The 19,381-nt window shown below is 35.0% G+C and overlaps 1 protein-coding gene across 6 annotated transcripts in view; it reads left to right on the forward strand.

The window, feature by feature from the left end:
• The window catches only part of LOC121426200 (RNA-binding motif, single-stranded-interacting protein 2-like), a 28,508-nt gene extending 9,486 nt beyond the window's left edge, over positions 1 to 19,022 (forward strand). The window contains exons 3-9 of one of the 6 annotated variants that reach the window (XM_041622407.1): positions 2,724 to 2,785; positions 3,378 to 3,540; positions 5,918 to 6,065; positions 6,934 to 7,059; positions 7,767 to 7,832; positions 11,348 to 11,458; positions 13,104 to 19,022. In XM_041622407.1, coding sequence (XP_041478341.1) covers positions 2,724 to 2,785; positions 3,378 to 3,540; positions 5,918 to 6,065; positions 6,934 to 7,059; positions 7,767 to 7,832; positions 11,348 to 11,416 — 634 coding nt within the window. In that variant the 3' untranslated portion in view covers positions 11,417 to 11,458; positions 13,104 to 19,022. Of the gene's footprint in view, positions 1 to 2,723; positions 2,786 to 3,377; positions 3,541 to 5,917; positions 6,066 to 6,933; positions 7,060 to 7,766; positions 7,845 to 11,347; positions 11,459 to 13,103 lie in introns of all 6 variants that reach the window. The other 5 variants (XM_041622406.1, XM_041622409.1, XM_041622408.1 and 2 more) reach the window with 5 other exon arrangements.
• The last annotated feature ends 359 nt before the right edge of the window (positions 19,023 to 19,381 follow it).

Raw genomic sequence — 19,381 nt, forward strand, 5'->3', positions numbered from 1 at the left:
CATGACATCCCCCCCCCCCCCACTCTCTGTAAGGAAGTAATCTAAGAAGTTTTTATTCCACCGTCTCCATTTGTAATGTTAATGTTTATACATCTTTTAAAAATTCTGGGGAGGGGCTTATTTTATTTACCATGCCATTGAATCCTGGGGGCCGTTTCATAAAGCTGTTCGTAAGTTAAGAGCAACTTGGACTGGTGATCCTTTCTTACGCACTAAAGCATTGACAATGAAAATACCATTTACCAAAAGAAAGGATCACCAGTCGTTCTTAAAGTCTTTCTTATCTTACGAACTGCTTTATGAAACACCCACCAGGATTTTTTTTGGGGGGGTAGGATGAATTCACCATCATCTTTGGGTTAGAAAAGCTTATACATTACTCACAGGGATTGGTAAAATCTTTAAAATAATTTCCATTGAAAATAGTACAATTTTGGGAAGCAATAACAATATATATCAAATGAACATTTGTCATAATAACCACTTTAGGTGTCAGCATGCATACAGTGACAATTTACACTCATTTCTTCAGAGAGTTTAAGCGTGGAGAATCCGTTCCCTTTCTGTTTTCTTTACTCTAACTCAAAGACAGATACACTGTACATGATTTCTTGAGAGAGGGGGCACAGAGATCTCAGCATTTTCTGACAAGCACCTTAAAACCAGAGTTGCTTCCTCAATGTCTGATACGCCAGCAAAATAAAAGCCATCACTTGAAACAGAAGGGGATCTCAACAGAATCCGGGACACAATCTCCAATTCGGGGGGTTTATAAGGGGCCCTCGTGCCCCCTTTGGAATCCAACGTTTCCTTACCTTCCCTCAAATGGAACAGTTTAATTTAGAAGTCATGTCATGGAAGACGGACATGCTCTGAATAAGGGGAATCGAATCGTAGCAAGCGTCTTGCCTATATAGTTTACCAGAGCCTAGCAATGTCGATGGAGGGATACCCAGCGGAGAGGCACAGGATTGACTGGGCTGATGGGCTTTGGGAGGGGTGTGGGTTATTGGGAAGATAAAACGAAATAAGGAATGGATGCATAGATAGGTACGTAGGCAGATAGATAGATAGATAGATAGATAGATAGATAGACAGATAGACAGACAGACAGACAGACAGACAGACAGACAGACAGATAGAGAGGGAGGAAAAAAGCATGTAGAGACAAGAGAAAAATAATTGTATTTAATGGAAATTTACTCATGGTGATATAATAAGAATGATATCTTGCTTAAATATCTATCAAGTGGAACCTCAAATCATACAGAGAAAGGAAGAAAGTATAGAATATGTTGTCTCTATAAGTTTTTCATGGTAAGGAAGTAGAGAGAAAAAGAAACAACTAAGCAAATAGACAAAAGACAAAAGAAAGGAAGGGCAAAAAGAAGTTAAGTGGAAGGGGAAAAATCTGCACAAATAAGCCATTTCCAAATGAAAATATCCCAAATTAGAACAAGGAAAAGATGGATATGACGTACCAAGGAGTCGAGTTAAGAGAGGAAAAATGCCAGCAACAGATATGGAATAGAGATGGAGGTAGATGGCGAGACATAGCTATGAGGCAAAACAAGATTCCACCGAAGAGGATACAAAGTCTACATTCCTCTGGTATTTACATTCATCGTCACATTCCGCAGCCCGAATCCTTTGATGTGCAAATACCCGTAACGATTGCCGCGCCACTCGCATTGCCCAGCCAGGTTCATTAGGAATGGCATCAGAGATGCAGCGCAACGCCAGACAACAGTTTTTTCTTTCCACGTTACACCCCCTGTCCCGGCCTTACCTTGATAGAATCGCCTCAAAGAAACATTTCATTTGTAAATTTGCTGCGCACCTCTAAAGGGAACCCACATAGAGAAATCAATCTCGATGAAACTCTCTCCAGAATTCATAACCAACTTTAGTCAGTGCCATCGTGGAAAATCACGGAGACAAACCATTCTTGGCTGTCATTCGATAGCGGCGTAGATTAGAGTCAAATGGTTTTCATTGGACGTCGGGTCGGGTTCTCGCTCCGGAAGGGGGTAGCCAGTGGCTAGATGAAGTGACATTCCAGAGACTAATCTTGTAGGGGATGTCTTGTTTTCTGTATTTATTCAAACTCTGCCCCATTTTGAAACCAAGATCGTCTTGCATGTCCAGGGATTAGTTCATTTTAGGAAAAATGGATGATGAAGACATATCTTGAAGCCTTCACTCCAGATTTCCAACGTTCCAGGATGTTTACAAGATATCTAGGTTCTCACATTACTGTTTTCATATAATTCATATACCTGTACACATAGACATTTCATACTTTTCACAAATAAGATCTTCATCCATGAAACCAGATTTTATTGATTTGATTAGTTTTCTACCAATAGTGAAGAAGTCTGAAAGATTAGCAGCACACTCATGATCAGATATCTTGGATGCATGAATGAAATGTAAAACATAAATATTGTATGACCAAATAGATTTAAAAAAACTGATTCTTTGAATTAAATATATTTCAGTTGATTTGATATTCCAAATGGCTGGAAATCTTGTCACAACTTGTATGTCAGTAGATATCCTGGTTATTATCGTCATGGAGATCTGTGACTATCTATGATACATATGTAACAATGCAGTTTGATCACCTGGCTGTATATTTGAAATAATTGATAACTTCTTAAAAATTCATTGAGATTTTCTCTTCTTAAATTTAATCCTTTTTCTCTCCTTTTTTTCCATAGGATGGAATCAAAAGAAAAATGTGAAGAAGTTATTCGGCGATTTAACGGGGTCACATTAGATCGTAAGTACCACTCTTATCCTAATCGATGAATGTTGGTATTCAAAAATGTTTCCAAAGCAATGAGTGTAATTGTGGCATCGATGGAAAGAAATCATGGTTTCTCTTTAGAATGCTGCAATGTATTGTAAAGAAGTTTTCCGGCATCATCTTTATCTCAAATATGAGTTGGTGAAGAAAACTTATACTTGAGCTGTTGCAAACTGGATCAAGCTTTCCATGTACAAAGCCCTATTTTTTTTAATAATAGAAGTCAACAGAATTTGTTATCAGACTTTTTGTTTTCACTTAAAATAGTTTACAAAAATGCATCCAAATGCAAAATGGAAACTGAATGATGGTCTTGGCAGTCCATAAGGCTATAGTTTCTTTTTGAGTTTTGAGTAACTTTCATTACTGGAGAGAGAACCATTCATTTTGAATGGACAAAGATTGTGTCTCATTTTTCCTTGAGGGAAATGTTTTAAGTAGTGACTAGTCCATACATATTTGAACCTATTTATTATGATCGAGATAGCAGCAATACGGTTAATCCTTATTTTCATTTGAAATGTCATCTTTTAATTTGTTCTTTCTACGCTCTTCTCATCAACAGCCAGTCAACAGGAACCTTTACTATGCAAATTCGCAGACGGCGGCGTCAAAAAGCGAAACCAGATAAATAAGCAGGGCCGCGGGCCACAGTCAGCCACGAACTGGATGGGGCGGCCGACGGAAGCCGGCGCACTCACGTACGAGAGTTTATACGCTCGCAATGGGTGAGAAAACATATTCACGACCTTTGAGTGATTCCATATTTCTATCATAAGATCATCATTTTAGGTGAAATGTCTAAGTTTTATTCATAAACTCTGATACCATCCTATTTAATGTCAAGCCATCCATTCTCACAAACACACACCTATAAAAATAAATATTCAGTCATTTTACTGTAATTGAAGTTAAGGAGATCCATGAATGCTCATTTTCCATTAGTTCCCTCTGAACTGAAACAGAAATAGAGTATAGGCTATACTTCAACAGCTTTTATTATCAATGTCATGTAGTAGGCTGTAATATGGAATCACCTGCAAGTGAATATGTGGTTTGGTGCTTGGTTTATACTAAACATGATATTTTAAAAGGTTTATAATGCCTTGAATTGCTTGTGTCAACGTCTGTTATTATTTGGTTCCGTTTGCTTTCTTTTCCCTTTTTTTTAGCGGCATGTTTCCTATTACTCACCGTCTATGCAGTATAAAATGAGCATGCTTTACAAATGCGGGAAGCTGTTAGAACCTTTATTTCCTAATTCTTTTTTCATTTTTTTGTGCTTGTAGCATATTTGAACTATCCGTGATATGCCATATTTTCTTACTTTGCTCATCTAGTAAAGTAGGCTAAGATTAAAAAGTGGTGAACAGTAGCAAATTTTTTTTATCCTTGTAGATAAAGAAATATAAAATAGCTGCTTTAATTCTTTAGACCCATGTGATGTTTCTACATACTGTTATCATAACATAGATTTAGATATGACAGTATATAGATATTATATTGTATTATATTAGTTCCATCCCATGCCATATGCATATATCACCAAGACATCATGCTTATTCTTATTTTATTTGAATTAGATATTGATATTCTTTTTCCATAAGATCCTTAGATTGAGATAATAAAATAGCGGCTGTAATTCTTTACACCTCCTTTGATGATTTTGCATACTATACATGTAGTCGTAACATAAAGCATAGCTATCGCAATATAGTGTTTCATTTTTTATTCCTCCCGTGGCATGTGCATATATTACCAAGACGGGGGGGGGTTACGAAAAAGTCATTTAGGTCAGGGAAGCGTTGGAGCGTGTTACGGCAGGGCCCTGAAGTCGTCTGGTTGGCGAGACCTGAGAGGGCGATATATATATGAATCTTTAAATTGGAACACATGCTCAAAGGAATTAGAGCTTGACTTTCCTATCATTTGGCATGAGGATAGAGGACCGGAAGAGGAATTTGATGAATACTTAGTCCCATGTATACTAAAATTTCTGTGCTCTTTGTACTCGAGATTTGAAATTCTAATTATTTTCTAGTCTCAAATCAAGGTTATTTTTAAAATAACTTTGCCATGGCCACAGAAGGAATAAAGATAAAAAAAAGTTTAAAAGGTTTCAGCCCAAAGAGTACATGTCAACATTTTTGGAGACAATGATCGAGAAGAATCCTTGCCCTTTCTGCAAATTCCCCTTCACCGAAGCTTTTCCTTTATATTTCTGTCCTCATCTGGAAAAATTGGCAGTTATTATTCCTGCTGCTTTTTCACCAACTAGCAAAATTCCTTGTGATTCCCCCAAAAAGCTGTTCAGGCATTTTTTGCACCCTTGTGTAAATTGAACACTCTTCAAGCTTTCTGCAGGCTATATCAAATATGTGAATTTTGATTAGTTTTACATGCATGACAATTTCAGCCAGTAAGAATCCCCCAAGGCTTTCCAGGAATTGGCATAATTCTGTCCATCAAAGTTGAAATATTTAAGGTTTTCTAAATAGGTTTATACGCCACTCTTTTCATTCAATTTTCATAATTGGAGTTAAGATACAGCCTGTCTACATAGAAGAGTAAAAGCATTACTTAAAATGTCAATGTTTAAGGAGGAAAATGATCTGCACTTATCCTTGAAAATTCTTTTCAGTGTATATTTGTACAATTAGCTTGCATAGTCAGAATAACCATTTTCCTATTTTTTTCAACTAATAAAAATCCTGAAGTGTCTAATCAATATCTTGTTAAATTCATACTTGTTAACTTATTAAAAGTATCAATGCTACAACAAAGAGAGCCTGCCCATAGAATATATGTATGTTTGTTTATTTTAGCATCACAAAAAGGAAATTGAGTTGCAAAGAGTTCAAATCAAACTTTGCTTCATCAATCAAACTCTGCTTGGTATGTATATTAAGTAACCAAAAGCATGTATTTTGGACTTTTGGTTGAATATTAGGGTTGCCATTTAATAGATATTCGGCGGAATATATCCCGTGCCTTATTTTATATTACAATCAGATATTAAATATGCCTGTAAACACATTACTAATCTAGCCTTCTGAAGTCACCCTATGTTAATTCTCCTATTTTGTTCTTTTTTTTCTACCATAGGGTACCGGTCATGCCTCACCAGTTGAGTGCGGCAGCGTACAACCTAGGGGGCGCTGTCACGTATGCAAGTCTACCGGCTGCGAGCACACCTCAGTGGATACAACCAACATCACCTTACATTGTACAGCCTCAGATTACACCTGCCACGGTATATTCAATTTTTATTTCCGTTAAAAAGCAAATAACATTACATATAAAATGATACATGAATTGATGAATGAAAAAAAAAACGGAAGGATGGCCCTACTTAGCAGTATCAATCATGGTGCTGCTGGTCTACCGAGGGGTCCTCGTGTTTACGCCGACTACGCAATTATGACTTTACAATATCAGACTCTGTCTCTATTGATTTTCGTTCTTTCTTTTTCTGTCTTTCACCTAATGTACATGTATCTCTCTCTCATCTTTCCCTATCGTATTACCTTATATTGTACAGCCTCAGTATCTTATTTTAGTTCTTCACTGTCAAACTTGACATTTTAATACAAGATAACCACATTTTATACAACTTTTATACATGTTAACCACACATATCCCGATAAAACTTCAAGTATATAGAGCCATGAATTGCAATGGATTTACAATTAGGATTTGTGATAGCAAAATCAAAGCATTCAAGGGCCGGGTTACACAAAGTATTGTGAATTTTAAAGATTCTGATTGGTAAATAATTGATATACTTTTTTTAATGAGGTGTTGTGGCTCAGTGGATAAGTCTCCGGACTGTGAACCACAAGTTCCGGGTTTCAAATCCCACCACAGCACTAGTGTCCTTTGGTAAGGCGTTTATCTACATTTGCCACTCTCGACCCAGGTGTAGTAAATGGGTACCCGGTAGGAAGAAATTCCTTGAATGCTCGATGCATCCGATCAGGATAGCCGTGCTAAAGCCGGGGTAATAGTATGCAGCGCTTGGAAACATTTGTATTAAGCGCTATGTAAATGTTGTGTATTGTTATTAGTATTATTATTATCTATTTGATCTTCCTCATTTTTACTTTTTTACTTTTCTACAGCAGCAGTCAACAGTATATGGAGGGTCAGCAGGTTTAGAACCCAGCATGGCCGGCATGGCCAGTGGTCATCCAATGGTCCCTACCGGTCTCTCAACACAACTCGGTCAATTACAACTAGCATCTTCAGTAAGTCCATCCCAGGCATTCATTTTTTTTTGTTTCCCCTGATTCTAATTCTCTTTTGATCTCCATTACACTCATATATGTGCATTTTTATGTTTTTACCGTGATAATTATTGGCTGCAGGGGCGAGTTTCATGAAAGGAATGTTTTATCAGTTTCCATAGTAACAGTGCTTCCTAGCCAATCAAAATTGAGGAAAGTTATCAGACACATTGTAGGGGTTTATGCCTTCTCTAATTTGTACTGAAAATGTTTTAGAAGAACCTTCTTTTGAATTCAATGGATGTCGGGTATTTCTTTCGTCATATTTTTATAGATTTTACCTTAATAATGCTCTGTTCACCATTAGTAACAGTATTTTATGCAGTTTATGATGTCATTTTTGGCACTAATCTTCGATACATAATTGTGCAATAAACCATTTTTGGAAAAGCATTTATAATGCATTATATTTTTACTAATGTATATGTCATTTGCTTCTGTAAAATATAGACTTTATTGCACACAGAATTAAGTTATGAATTTCCCCTATTCCTATCATATATATCTTTATTTATTTTGCTCCGCATATATATATATATATATATACTTAGATTTATTTCCCTTAATTCACTTTTATTTATCATCCTTTTCCCAGCATTCCTTTTGAGACTCACTGTATATTTCTAGTACTGATATTCCTCTTTTGATTTGTTTGTTTAACCCTACAGCAGTATGTCCAAGCAAATCCATACGCACACCTAGGACACGCCTACCAAACTCAACTATTACATCCGGTAACAGTCGATGTATGTGTTCACCTTGTCATGTGACTAACTCAGTCGTGCCCCTCGATTTATCTTTTTTCTAATACCTCAGCTATGAAATTGTGCTGGAGGTATTATTTTTGATGTCCCTAGATCTAGGGATAATTTGAGGAAAAAACAAAATTTATGAAATTGTGATTTTCAAATCTTACCTAAATTATTCTTTTACACATGTTCTTTTCCGCAAAAGGTTCCAAGATTAATTTTCTTATTCATAATTACAAACTGCATCATTTTGGATTTTAAAAGGAGGTATTGGAAAAAAAAACATAAATAAAACAATTCTTAGCATTAAATATTACCATAAATTTTCATTCCAAAGCTTCCACTTTCCTTAAAATTGCACGTGTGCTTATCAGAAAAAATGTAAAGCAATCCAAATTATCCTGAATTGAAGTTTTATTCACAAGTTGGTCTACCAACCACCCCCCCTTAAGGAAATAAATAAATGAAAATGAAAAAAAATTCATATTTCTGTGTAAGGTATGATAAACTTTGGTCATTATTGAAACAGTGGGCCATGTTGGTTTAGTCATGTTCTTGTCCTGTGCTCAGTGAACTGTGGTATCTTCTACACGTCTCAAATTATCTGTGTGCGGGTTTCCTTTGGGCAATTCCATAAACAAAGTATTCCTGACCCTCTATTTGTCGGATATTCCTAAAATGATCTGTCTAGACTTCATATTAATATTGTAAGTCTGCCAACTTAATAAAAAAAGGTTGAATATTTTATGGAATTGCCCCTACATGTAGTTTTAGTGGTGATAGTAACATTTTTGTGAATTTTGCAATTTTCCATGAGGGCCATCTGTTTCTCTCTTTCTCTATTATCACGTCTGCTCCCATTTGGTTCTTGGAAAAAAAATTCCCCTATCCCCACCCCCTCTCCTTTTCCCTTCCCCCTTTCAATATTTTATGGGTATTGTGTGGACTAATGTACAAGTATAGTTATCTTATTCGTCAATTTTTCTTCAATATATAATTTCTCTTGTATAAATTTGTGTTCAGTCCCTTTGTGATGTATAATCTTTGTGTTTAGGTATCATTATAGCACGTCTCATGATATTTTATAACCTGGGCCCGGTAGCACAAAGCTTAGCGATGAATTGCAAATATGAAAGAACATTTCTGATTGGTTCCTGGTCGGTATTTTGAATTAAATGGGGATGTTACATTGATTTTGATTGGTCAGTCTATTTAGCGATTGATCGCTAATCTTTGTGTTACAGAGCCCTGGCCATCGAGTTACAAGCGATGCAATTAATTGCAATTATTATGCATCTGAGAGGCATATGCGCTTCCCCTTTGCAAACAAAAAATGAGCACACACCCTTATTGGTCAAAGCGAATGCACTTGCACTAGTGTGTAACAATAATAATAAAGCATGATTATTCTGAATTTTAATAACTTTCATTCTTACAAACATATACAAATGAATATTTATTGGCCTTAAGCCCTTAGTTTAATGGCAAACTCTATATGTGTCGTCTCATGCAATTTACACACCATAAAGTACATTATATAAAAGATAATAAGCAGTTCTTAGAGATGCATAATACCATATAGGGTCATGCGTCATGAGCTCGCCCCCCAAAAAGGGTGGTGCTGTTACACATTTTCGCTTCGTGCTATAGTAATTCTTAATTATTTTCAAAACCATAGAGGCTATTCCAACAAATTTAGTATCATTTTAAAGCTGAATTATTAATGCAATAGCCTGGAAAGTTTCATTGCTGTAGACTTTTTAGAACTTGAGTTATAGCTCTCAAAAGTCAGGACACCAGAGGTGATGAGGGGTGGTGCCGGAAGCGGCGCCGCCTGTACAAAGTCAATGGGAAAACGCAATTTTTGGTGCAATTTGGGGGAAAGCATCAATATTTTTGTCAAAACTTGGCCTAAACCTACAAACTTGGTATCAAATTGAAGCTAACATACTCTACTTTACTGCCTAATGATTGAAAAGTATGTTTTTCCATGTCATAGACCTGTGTGCTTAGGTTGAAACATAAAAATCTGATAAATTTGCAATGTCTTAATTTTGACATTTTTTCAAGATTGACACATATTTGAATGACAGTTATTATTAGCACTAAACTTGCATCAATTACAAAAAAAAACACTTCCTACAATTCTGAGGGGATGCCCTGCTCAGTATTAAGGCAAATCATCCAAATTATTAACTGACAAAGGTCAATGACCTTCAAACATCCAGAAAATGTGTTATGAATTTTAGAAAGTTTAGCATTATTTTCTTAAAAGCACCAAGTTTGTACATCTTCACTGATGTCTTATTACACATACATATTTCACTAAATACACACACTGACATTAAACAATAAGTGTCTGTGTGAAATGGTCAAATGGACGTAACCTACCTCAAATGCTATCATACCAAAGGACTGCATACTATATTTTGGCTTTGAACTCATCAAAACCCGCCATGGCTTTAAACTATCAAACACAGACTATGTGGATATAATGCGTGCAATTGCACTTTAGAAACTTCTTTCATGAAGCTGCAGTAGTCATATAAATTTATGTATGTTTGTACATACAGCATCTGCAAACTTGTTTCAGTCTTTACTCCTGAACCTATAGACATTGTCTCTTGCATGTCATCATCACTTGGCAGATCATTGTAATTCATTGTAATAAGAGCCTCGGTATTAAGCAAATTGTGTAACTTACATTTCAATTGTTACTTTTCCTTTGAATTGTTTATGTACCTACATGTACCATCAATTCATTTTAAAATGTTAATAACTTATAAATTCTGATGTACAGGTCAAAGAAAACCCAACAAATGTTGGTATTGCAAGCATTATAACACCTGATATATAGTATATGATTCCTGAAAGTCTGAAACGCATGATTTTTTTGGGCTAAAGTCGGGGTCAATTTTCAGATCATTAATTGAACATGAACCCTACACAATTATATATTGTTAGAAAGGTCTGAATGTGTTCTGTCATAATATAGCATTATTTTTGTCATAGGGGCACTACACAAACTTTTATGACAAAAACCATGAGATTAAAAAAAATATCAGAATTTCCCTATTCAAGTCCATTTAAAATTGTTGCCTTACACCTAATGCTATTTTTGAGTGCAGATTTGGATTCCTTGTGCAATTTCCTTTCAGAAAATGTATACTTTTGCTATCATAGGGTGTATACTTTGTCAGATAAATGTTTTTAAAGTTGAAAGTGCGCCGCGAAAGCAAAAATCACCATGTAACGCAAAAGGGGGCGACCTCATGACGCATGACCATAGATAGTCTCTATGATTGTAATAAAATTGAAATTACGAGAGAAAGAAACCTTAATTTCTCCAAGTTTTTAGTTTTCAACGTTACAAAAGACAATTTGGAATATTGTGTATTCTTTTCTTGTAAATAAAACTTGATTTTATTGCAAATTCAACATGATGAATCACATCTTTTCTATTTTTGCGAATGATGTGTTATTTGTTGCCAATTTGACAGGACCAAGTAGATGAACAGCAAACAATGAGCGCCGCCCAGCAGTATTACGCGTCAGCCGGAGCCAAGTGAAAGAGTGTTTACCCAACCCATTCAGCCTCAACACTGTCATTGGTGAGTTCCATTAATAACCAACAGAGGTATTAAAAGTTTGAATCGATCTGCTTTCAATCCTCAAATTGGCAATGGTTATTATTTTTACCCAGACACACACAATGATCAAATCCAAATATGGATATGACACATGTCAGCATGAATGAAAATGCAGTTTCATTGAATAGTTGCCAATTTAGAGAATCGAGTAATTTCTTTACAGTCTTTTTGGTCAATAAAGGGTTTAGTAGCCATGTGGTTAATAGCCATTATTCAGGGTATTAAGGAAACTCCACGATGAGCAATTGTGCCACACATTTTATTATGAAATACACTTTTGGGGGAAAATACACCTTTTTTATCACAGATTACACTTTTTCATTCCCAGAGATTGGCAGGTCTGCTCAAGACAAGCCAGCCCAAACAATAGAAAATTGCTTTTGTCCCCCTGCAATTCTCTGTAGCTATTCCCCACCAGGGGGTGGTAACCTAAAGCTCAGCGATTAATTTTGAAGCTGTTTGTAATTATTGATCTTACACAATAACCAATGCAATCAAATGTAGAATTTGGCCCCCACAATCAATCAATTTTTGCAATGTGGTCCATATTTTACTTTCTTGATCCAGACCGGATAAGCTATTACATGACAAGCAAATTGTAAAGATTTTTTTCATCAGTTATGTGATAAGCCAGGGTAATAATGATAGCAGGGTCTGCTGGGAGAACAGTTTTTAGAACTGGGCCAAGTCTTGCGAAGAGTTGCAATTGATCCAATCAACCTCAACTGTGGAAAGCCAGCAACGTCAACTTTAAAAAAAATGCATGTTTGTGCAAAATATTTTATAGATACATTGTAATTTGTATATTCATACAGTCATCATTCCCTTGACAATTCTGTGTGGTTCTTTTTCCATACAAAGGACAATGTGCAAATTTTTGGTAGAAAAAATTATGACATCCATGCAGTTGAGGTTGATCGGATCAATGGTAACTCTGTAAGACATGCCCCTGAATTGGCTACCCAGGGTAAATATGCCATTACTATCATAACTACCCATGAACACTATTGATAGATTGATGATATTTCATACAGTTTAGGTTGATCGGATCAATCGTAATAGCTATTAAAGATAAATTCCAGTTTTGATAACAATCTCAAAATGACTTTTTACAGAATCTAATATAATCACCACCCAAGTGTCTGTTTGTATGAATAAAAAATATGTGCCAAAGGATTCTGGAAGAAATTGTGTAATTGCTGAGAAATAAGCAAAATAAGCGCGGATTCGGTCACTTCCGTCGGGTCTTTATTTCAGCAATAATAATACACTGTCCCACGTGTGCCTATCTGTGTTGGTGATCTTTGGTGTGAACATTTTTCAGCGTAGATTTCAAGATTTCACAAAGTTTAGTTTATGTAACTGTACCAGATCTAGATCCTTGATGATATACTGACAATTAAGCCTGGTTTTACAGACTTTCTCATGAAATCAGTGTTTACTGCAACTACTGGCATTTCTCTTTAACCACATGACCACAGGACCCTGAAGTGGCCACCAGGGTAAATGTGCCATTATTATAACTACCCATGAACATTATTGATAGATTGCACGCCCGCCTAATGATGCATTTCTCCCTTTTTTTTCTACCTCGACTCGTCCGCAGTGATTGATAGATTGTCTTCTAGTGACTCTTTATTGTGTGGCAGACCAATAGGATTTACCTCGTAGGGGAGAAACAGAACATGGCAAACAGCCCAGCAAATCCTAAACCTCATCTAGCACCTCTCATCGTCATGGAAACGTGTGATTCCCAGCATCTTCCCCTGAAATTAAGGATAAATGCCACCACTTATTATAAAATGGAAATGACAAAGTTTGCTCAAGGAGTGTATTTTTCTACAACTGTATCGATACCTGTTTTTGAAGTCTACTCCTACCTGACGGCACTGATATTGAGGGAGTTTGTGTAGAACAAAAAATCTCCAGTTGACAACGGGATGTATTCTCCATTTTTCGACTCGAGACGATAACAAAAGAGATGCAACGGCAGGCAGAGAGTATAAATGCGCTTTCGAAATTAAGCATTACTTTTGGAATCGAGTACTGTCGGAGTGAATGTACCAATAATTTTCAAAGCAATTTTGAGAATGTCTGAACGTTTTAACCTGCTGTGAATAGTGCATGGGTAGATTTTTATTGGATTTTAAATTCAGTCTTCAAACTCTTCTCTTGCCCATATCTTTTAGACTCTCAAAAGACTCCTGTAGTAGATCCCGTTGACCTTTTTAAACATGCTATCAGCAGTTTTAAGAAATTCTGATGTTCGATCATCTTTTAATACTGAAAGAATACAATTTTTATCATTTTAATAGTAATGTTTGATCAAATGTATCAGATTGCTGTTGGAACCTGTAGAATTTGTTTACACTGTAACAGAAACGAAGTCGAGTATGAGAGTAGGTAGTTAACTATTACCTACAATCCGTGAATTATAAAGCCGAGGTCTGTATTCAAGATTTTTTTACTTCCGCAGACTATAAAAAGGTGTAAAAGAAAATGCTTTTTGAATTTCATCCTTCCCTAACTTTAAAATATTCTGTGAAGTCTTGATATACATTAATAGCTGTAAGAATATGCGGTTTCATTTTTAAAAGGTAGAAAAGGACCCGTTTTTAATTAATCACGCACGAGAGAAAAACTGCTGGAGGTTAATGGATTTTATTGTCATTTTATCTCCCAATTTTGAATCTTTTATGTTAGGGTGCTAGAGTTTGTGTACGAGGAAATTCTTGTTTTGAAACCATATACCCCACTTCATTGTCTACCTATGTTTTTTGTTACCCGTTTTGGGGAATTTATTCTGAGAGGCAATAAATATAATTACTATGGATTTCTGATAAATGTCAATGAATTTAAAGTATGAAAAATTTGAGAAAATGAAATGAATATTGAGGTTTATCTGAATGTATTTATAAAAAAAATGAATTTTGAATATCTCGTCTTGGTGAAAAGATGAGGTCAAATTGAGTTGACTGATTATTACAAGGAATTGCAAATTGAATATTTGCGTCTATTTGAGGTGAGATGTTCTTGGCCGTCGCGACGCGAGAAGACGGCAATTTTGCATTGTAGATAATGCATACCAAAAAATACCTCTTATGCGAAGAAGGGAGTATGCTCAAACTAGATGTGTTAAAGAGTTCTTTTATTTGAGCAGACGTTATACTAGCTATTGTCGATATCTCCAAGCTGCCGAAATTTATGTGAAATGTTGTAGCCTATGTAAGTTTCATTGTGTAGATTCCAGTAGGTATGTAGATAAGATCGATTGCATTTTTGGATGATGATAATTTGTACATGTGAAGTTCGAGTATGTTTCTATTTTGGCATTCTGTTTCCTCATAGATTCGGTAAGAATTTTTTGTTATTGTTGTATATATGGTAGATGTGTCGCGATGATGGGGGAATCCTGGTAATCTATTTTGTAAATGTGTTCCTGTACGTGGAAGAAATGTTTAATTGAGGCGTGGGGAGGAGGTCGTGATCATAGGAAGAGTGTGATGCTCGATGTTAGAGTCGAATTGATTATAATGAATTATTGGAGTGATTTGAAATGAAAGACTAGATACATGTAACGTGAGCATATGACATGGTCTATTATGTGTTCAGTGCATTGCAGCTTATTATATGAATGAATACTCGGGGGAAAAATCCCCGCAGTGATTGGGAATCATTGCACAGGAGGCGAATGAATTGTATTTGCTGCATGGTATAGTAGCAATAAAGTAGGAAGAAAATTGGCAATATGGCTGCCAATTTGAAGAGAGCTGCAGTGGTTTTGGTAAGGGTATGATTTGACGGGTAGCTCAGGGACTTTACGAAAAGCGTAGGAGGAAAGGCGGCATTATGCACCGGGTAAACTTTGAGATGTTCTAGCGATAAAAAGAGAGAAAATGAATGAAATAGATTGGCGATGACTATTAATGATTGTGTATGTATGTTGATGTCAGATTTTTGTTGTACTTTCTGCGAGGTGCAAGATCTAATTCGTTCCACAGACATTTTTTATGTTGACTCTTTCCGTTTTTCTTTTTGTCCTTGTTTTCTTCTGTTTGATTTAAAAGCACTCATGAATTCCAGCACTGATTATGTTCCTTTAATGTTTGTGTCATGTTTTTTTTTTCTTTGATTAATTTTGTTACTTGAAGAAAAGGAAAGGATAGATAGCACTCGTGTCTTTTCAAAGTTTAACAGAATTCAATTTTAATCTTCAGGCTATGCCAGTTTCTATGTGCCTTCCAAAATAAAGTTCTATTTATTGATTAGCATAAGGAAAAAAAATGAACAGAATTGTTTAGTAATCACAACTCATTACATATTTTGAATCGTGTATAGAAAACCTATGCAGAGAAAGCATTCTGTACATCTAAGAATGAGTCTTGTTTTATTGTCATAATGCCTTGTGATATCCTTTTAGCTTTGCATGCTTATTAACAATGGGATTTGCAAATAAACGCTTCATTGAACGATAAAAACAAGTGTGATTGAAGTGTTATACTAAAGTATAAACATAGACCAAGAATAAAGTGATTGAAATACTCCGTTTCCCCCCTGAATTTCTCGATAAAATACTGTAAAAATAGACCTCCGATTCCTCTTTACTTTGGTTTGTACGATATTTATTACTACAAATAATTATAATCTTGCATGTAATGATGCTCACACGAAAAAAATTCAATTATGAATATATATATTTTCATAAACGGCTCTGAAAGGCTAACAGATTTATGCAAGTCACCTTCCTTTCGCAGCCTCCCCCTCCCTTCCCTTGAATTATCAAAGAACTCGTGTTTCATGCTAAATTTGAATGTTTATGACAATTCTGCAAATATGACGGCTCTTTGCCGGTATGCCCTTATCTCAAGACATTTAAAAGGATAGTTTTTTTTTATTTCATTCCCCATTGATGAAATAAGATGCCAATTTCCATATCCTAGACCCTATGTGATTCTTTCTCTTATTTTAAATATGTCTTCATACTTTAGTCATGTCTGTTGGGGAAAGAAAGTAGTTGTTTTATTTGTGATGGTTGTCTGTTATCGTACGTGATTGTTATTTTCACTGAAGCTGACAAAATAAAAAGAATTGTGTGTGAGAGCTCTTATACCTACATTTTTATTAACACGTGGAGACTCTACTGATTATTAGAAGAAATACTTTCAGACATGTTTCCTCTTAGTTTGTCTCTTTTCGTATACCATAGAGTCAGATATTTTTAAGATAGGAAGCTACCGTTGATTACGTGGTATTTGAACGTAGCATTTTGGTACAAAAATTATCCCACCTAATGACTTTGGGGAGTTATGATGAAAATTTGTGACTTGTTGATTAATTATATGTTTATTTCTTTAAAGTCCTGCTCACTAGCAGTGTGTATTACTTTGGGTTTTTTTTTTCTTGTATATGGATATGTGATATATGATTTGTGTTGATTTTTTTTTCCTGTCTTCCTTAAAAAAATTGTTTTTGGGTAGTTCATGAATGCACATGAAGATACTGTATTCTCTATTATTTTCTTTTGTTACATGTCGTGCCTGTGTGGTTTTCTATTGTCATTTTTTTTTTTACTGGTTATACTTTTGCAAACGGAGCATGCGTCATCGCTACTGTTGTAAGGGTTTAATCTCATTGTTGTGTTAGGGAATGATTCTTCGTTAAGATTAATGAAATGTTTTGTTTTTCGTACGAAAATCACACTGATTCCATGGACCATGTTGTATATATGAGGGTGAATGATGTTTTCCACGTGATCAAGTTCCGATTCGATTTTAGCTCAGATTTTACGCTTAAACAGCTTTGTTTTTCTCTCAATTTGGAGAAAATTTAAAAGCTTTTTTTATTTCGTCTGTGTACAGATAATTTTGAATTTGAAATTTGTTTCTTTTTTGTTCTTTCTCTTAATTCTTTTCATGTGTTATAGGTTTACTACCAGAAGGGCGAAATTCTGATTATGTAGTTTATGAAAGAAAATGTGATTGATTTTCTAACATGAGTTTTATGTTAAGTGCTGCTGTAAATATCTAGCCTAGGCATTAAGAGTATTTTGTTTTTGTAGTTATTTAGAAGATTTGATTGTCATTTTATTTCTGTGTCCTCTGTCCAGATGTTCCTTTTCATGCTCTTTTCTAAGAAAATATTGTAAAATTTATGGATTTTTGTGGAGGACTAGTCAAAATCCATTTTAGTGTTATTATAGATGAGATACTAATAGGTAGGCATAAAAATTTAGACTCGATTGTGCGAAAAAAAATAGATTTTAATGAATTTTATGATGAAATGGTGTTGAGAAAACATGCCTTTTAAGGGATGATGTCTGTAAATTAAGATTTTTTTATTGAGTAGCAGATTAGATGTTTAGTTATAGTGAGAATCCAAAATGTGTGATTTTTACTTCTTTGTTTTAAAAGCAACAAAAAAGAAATGATGAAAATATTGAGAGATTATGAGAGAGATTGGAGTTCAAATTGTACAGAAGATATGGAGGGGGTATAGTATTTGAGGTACCATTGTGTTTCTTTTTTTTACCAGGAATGTTTCTTGTGCTTGCTTTTGCTATGAGATTTTAGATTTTAATGTCAATGATGCGATCTTCCCATGACAGATATATTAAGTCTCACGATTGAAAAGAAAATATTAAGTTACATGATGATGTAATTCCTGTCACCTAACTGGGAACAAAAATTATTTTCCAATCAACAATATAGGAAACAGTAAAATTGTAGGCACACATGTGTGAAAAACAATCTTTTTCTCCAATGGTTTTAGTTTATGAACAAGGATATCTGTATATTATGAAATTTTCATGAAAAACAAATTCTTGAAATCAACATTGGTCAATTAATTTCATGTAAATGGAGAAATTTCAGAAATGCTGTGTAATAATTTCAGAAAATATTGAAATGGTATTCAATGCGTATAAATTTGTATTGCTTCAATACGAGTAGGTTTGCACACCTAAAACTCGGACTGCTATTGAATAGAATGTCAATCTTTTGGAATGCTACAAAGCGTTTTTCTACAGAGTGAAAAAAAATGATACGGGTTTATAAAGCACTTTTACGCATCCTAAAAGGGTGTTCATATGTGTCGGGCGAGGAAATCTTTATTAAAAAGGAGACTGGATGCGAGGCTGATTCTTCTCCGAGGGTGCTCTGACCAAATGGATTCTTCCTAACCTCTTTTCAGACCCATGTCTCGTAAATAAATGCATAGCTGGAAAGCTAGTGCATAAGAAGGGTTAAGGTAGAATATCAGTTTTAAAAAAAGAGTTAAGTATTAGATTTATGTTGTAGATTCGTTTTTGTAATTGTTGGTGATGATGGGGAAGGTTTTCTTTTTTCTTACGTTTGCTTTTTTCAAGACTTTCTTCTGTGAATAAAAAGTATTAAAAAATGAAGAAAAAAAGTAGAGAAATTAATAAGTAAAAGAGAGAAGCTAGTAGGGTGAGATAGGCCATGGTTAAATGGAGATTTGTGTGACCATGGTCAAAATCTGAATTAAAAATGGAATCACTAAGAATGGACAAATTATTTTCTCATTTTGTCATTTTTGAGGACGAGTATATTTTTAGTGTGGATGGTGAGAGATTATTGGTTGGGAGTTAAAGGATGGATTTGTAAATAATGATCATTATCACTATGAGCATTAAGGTAGTGATATAGGATGATGACGATGACGACAATGATAATGATGATGAAAATCATGATTATTGTTGATAGTGATATCATTTGATGATGATTATTTCAATTGTGATGGTGAAGGTGGTGGGGGTGGTGATAATGATGATGATGATGATGATGATGCTGATGACATTGATAATGAAACCGGTTATGATGATGTTTTTCAAGTTTGGCCAAACAGTGTTTTTTCCAACTTTAGCAC

Source organism: Lytechinus variegatus, chromosome 13 (assembly GCF_018143015.1).
Source record: "Lytechinus variegatus isolate NC3 chromosome 13, Lvar_3.0, whole genome shotgun sequence".
In the NCBI taxonomy this organism is placed as follows: Eukaryota; Metazoa; Echinodermata; class Echinoidea; order Temnopleuroida; family Toxopneustidae; genus Lytechinus; species Lytechinus variegatus.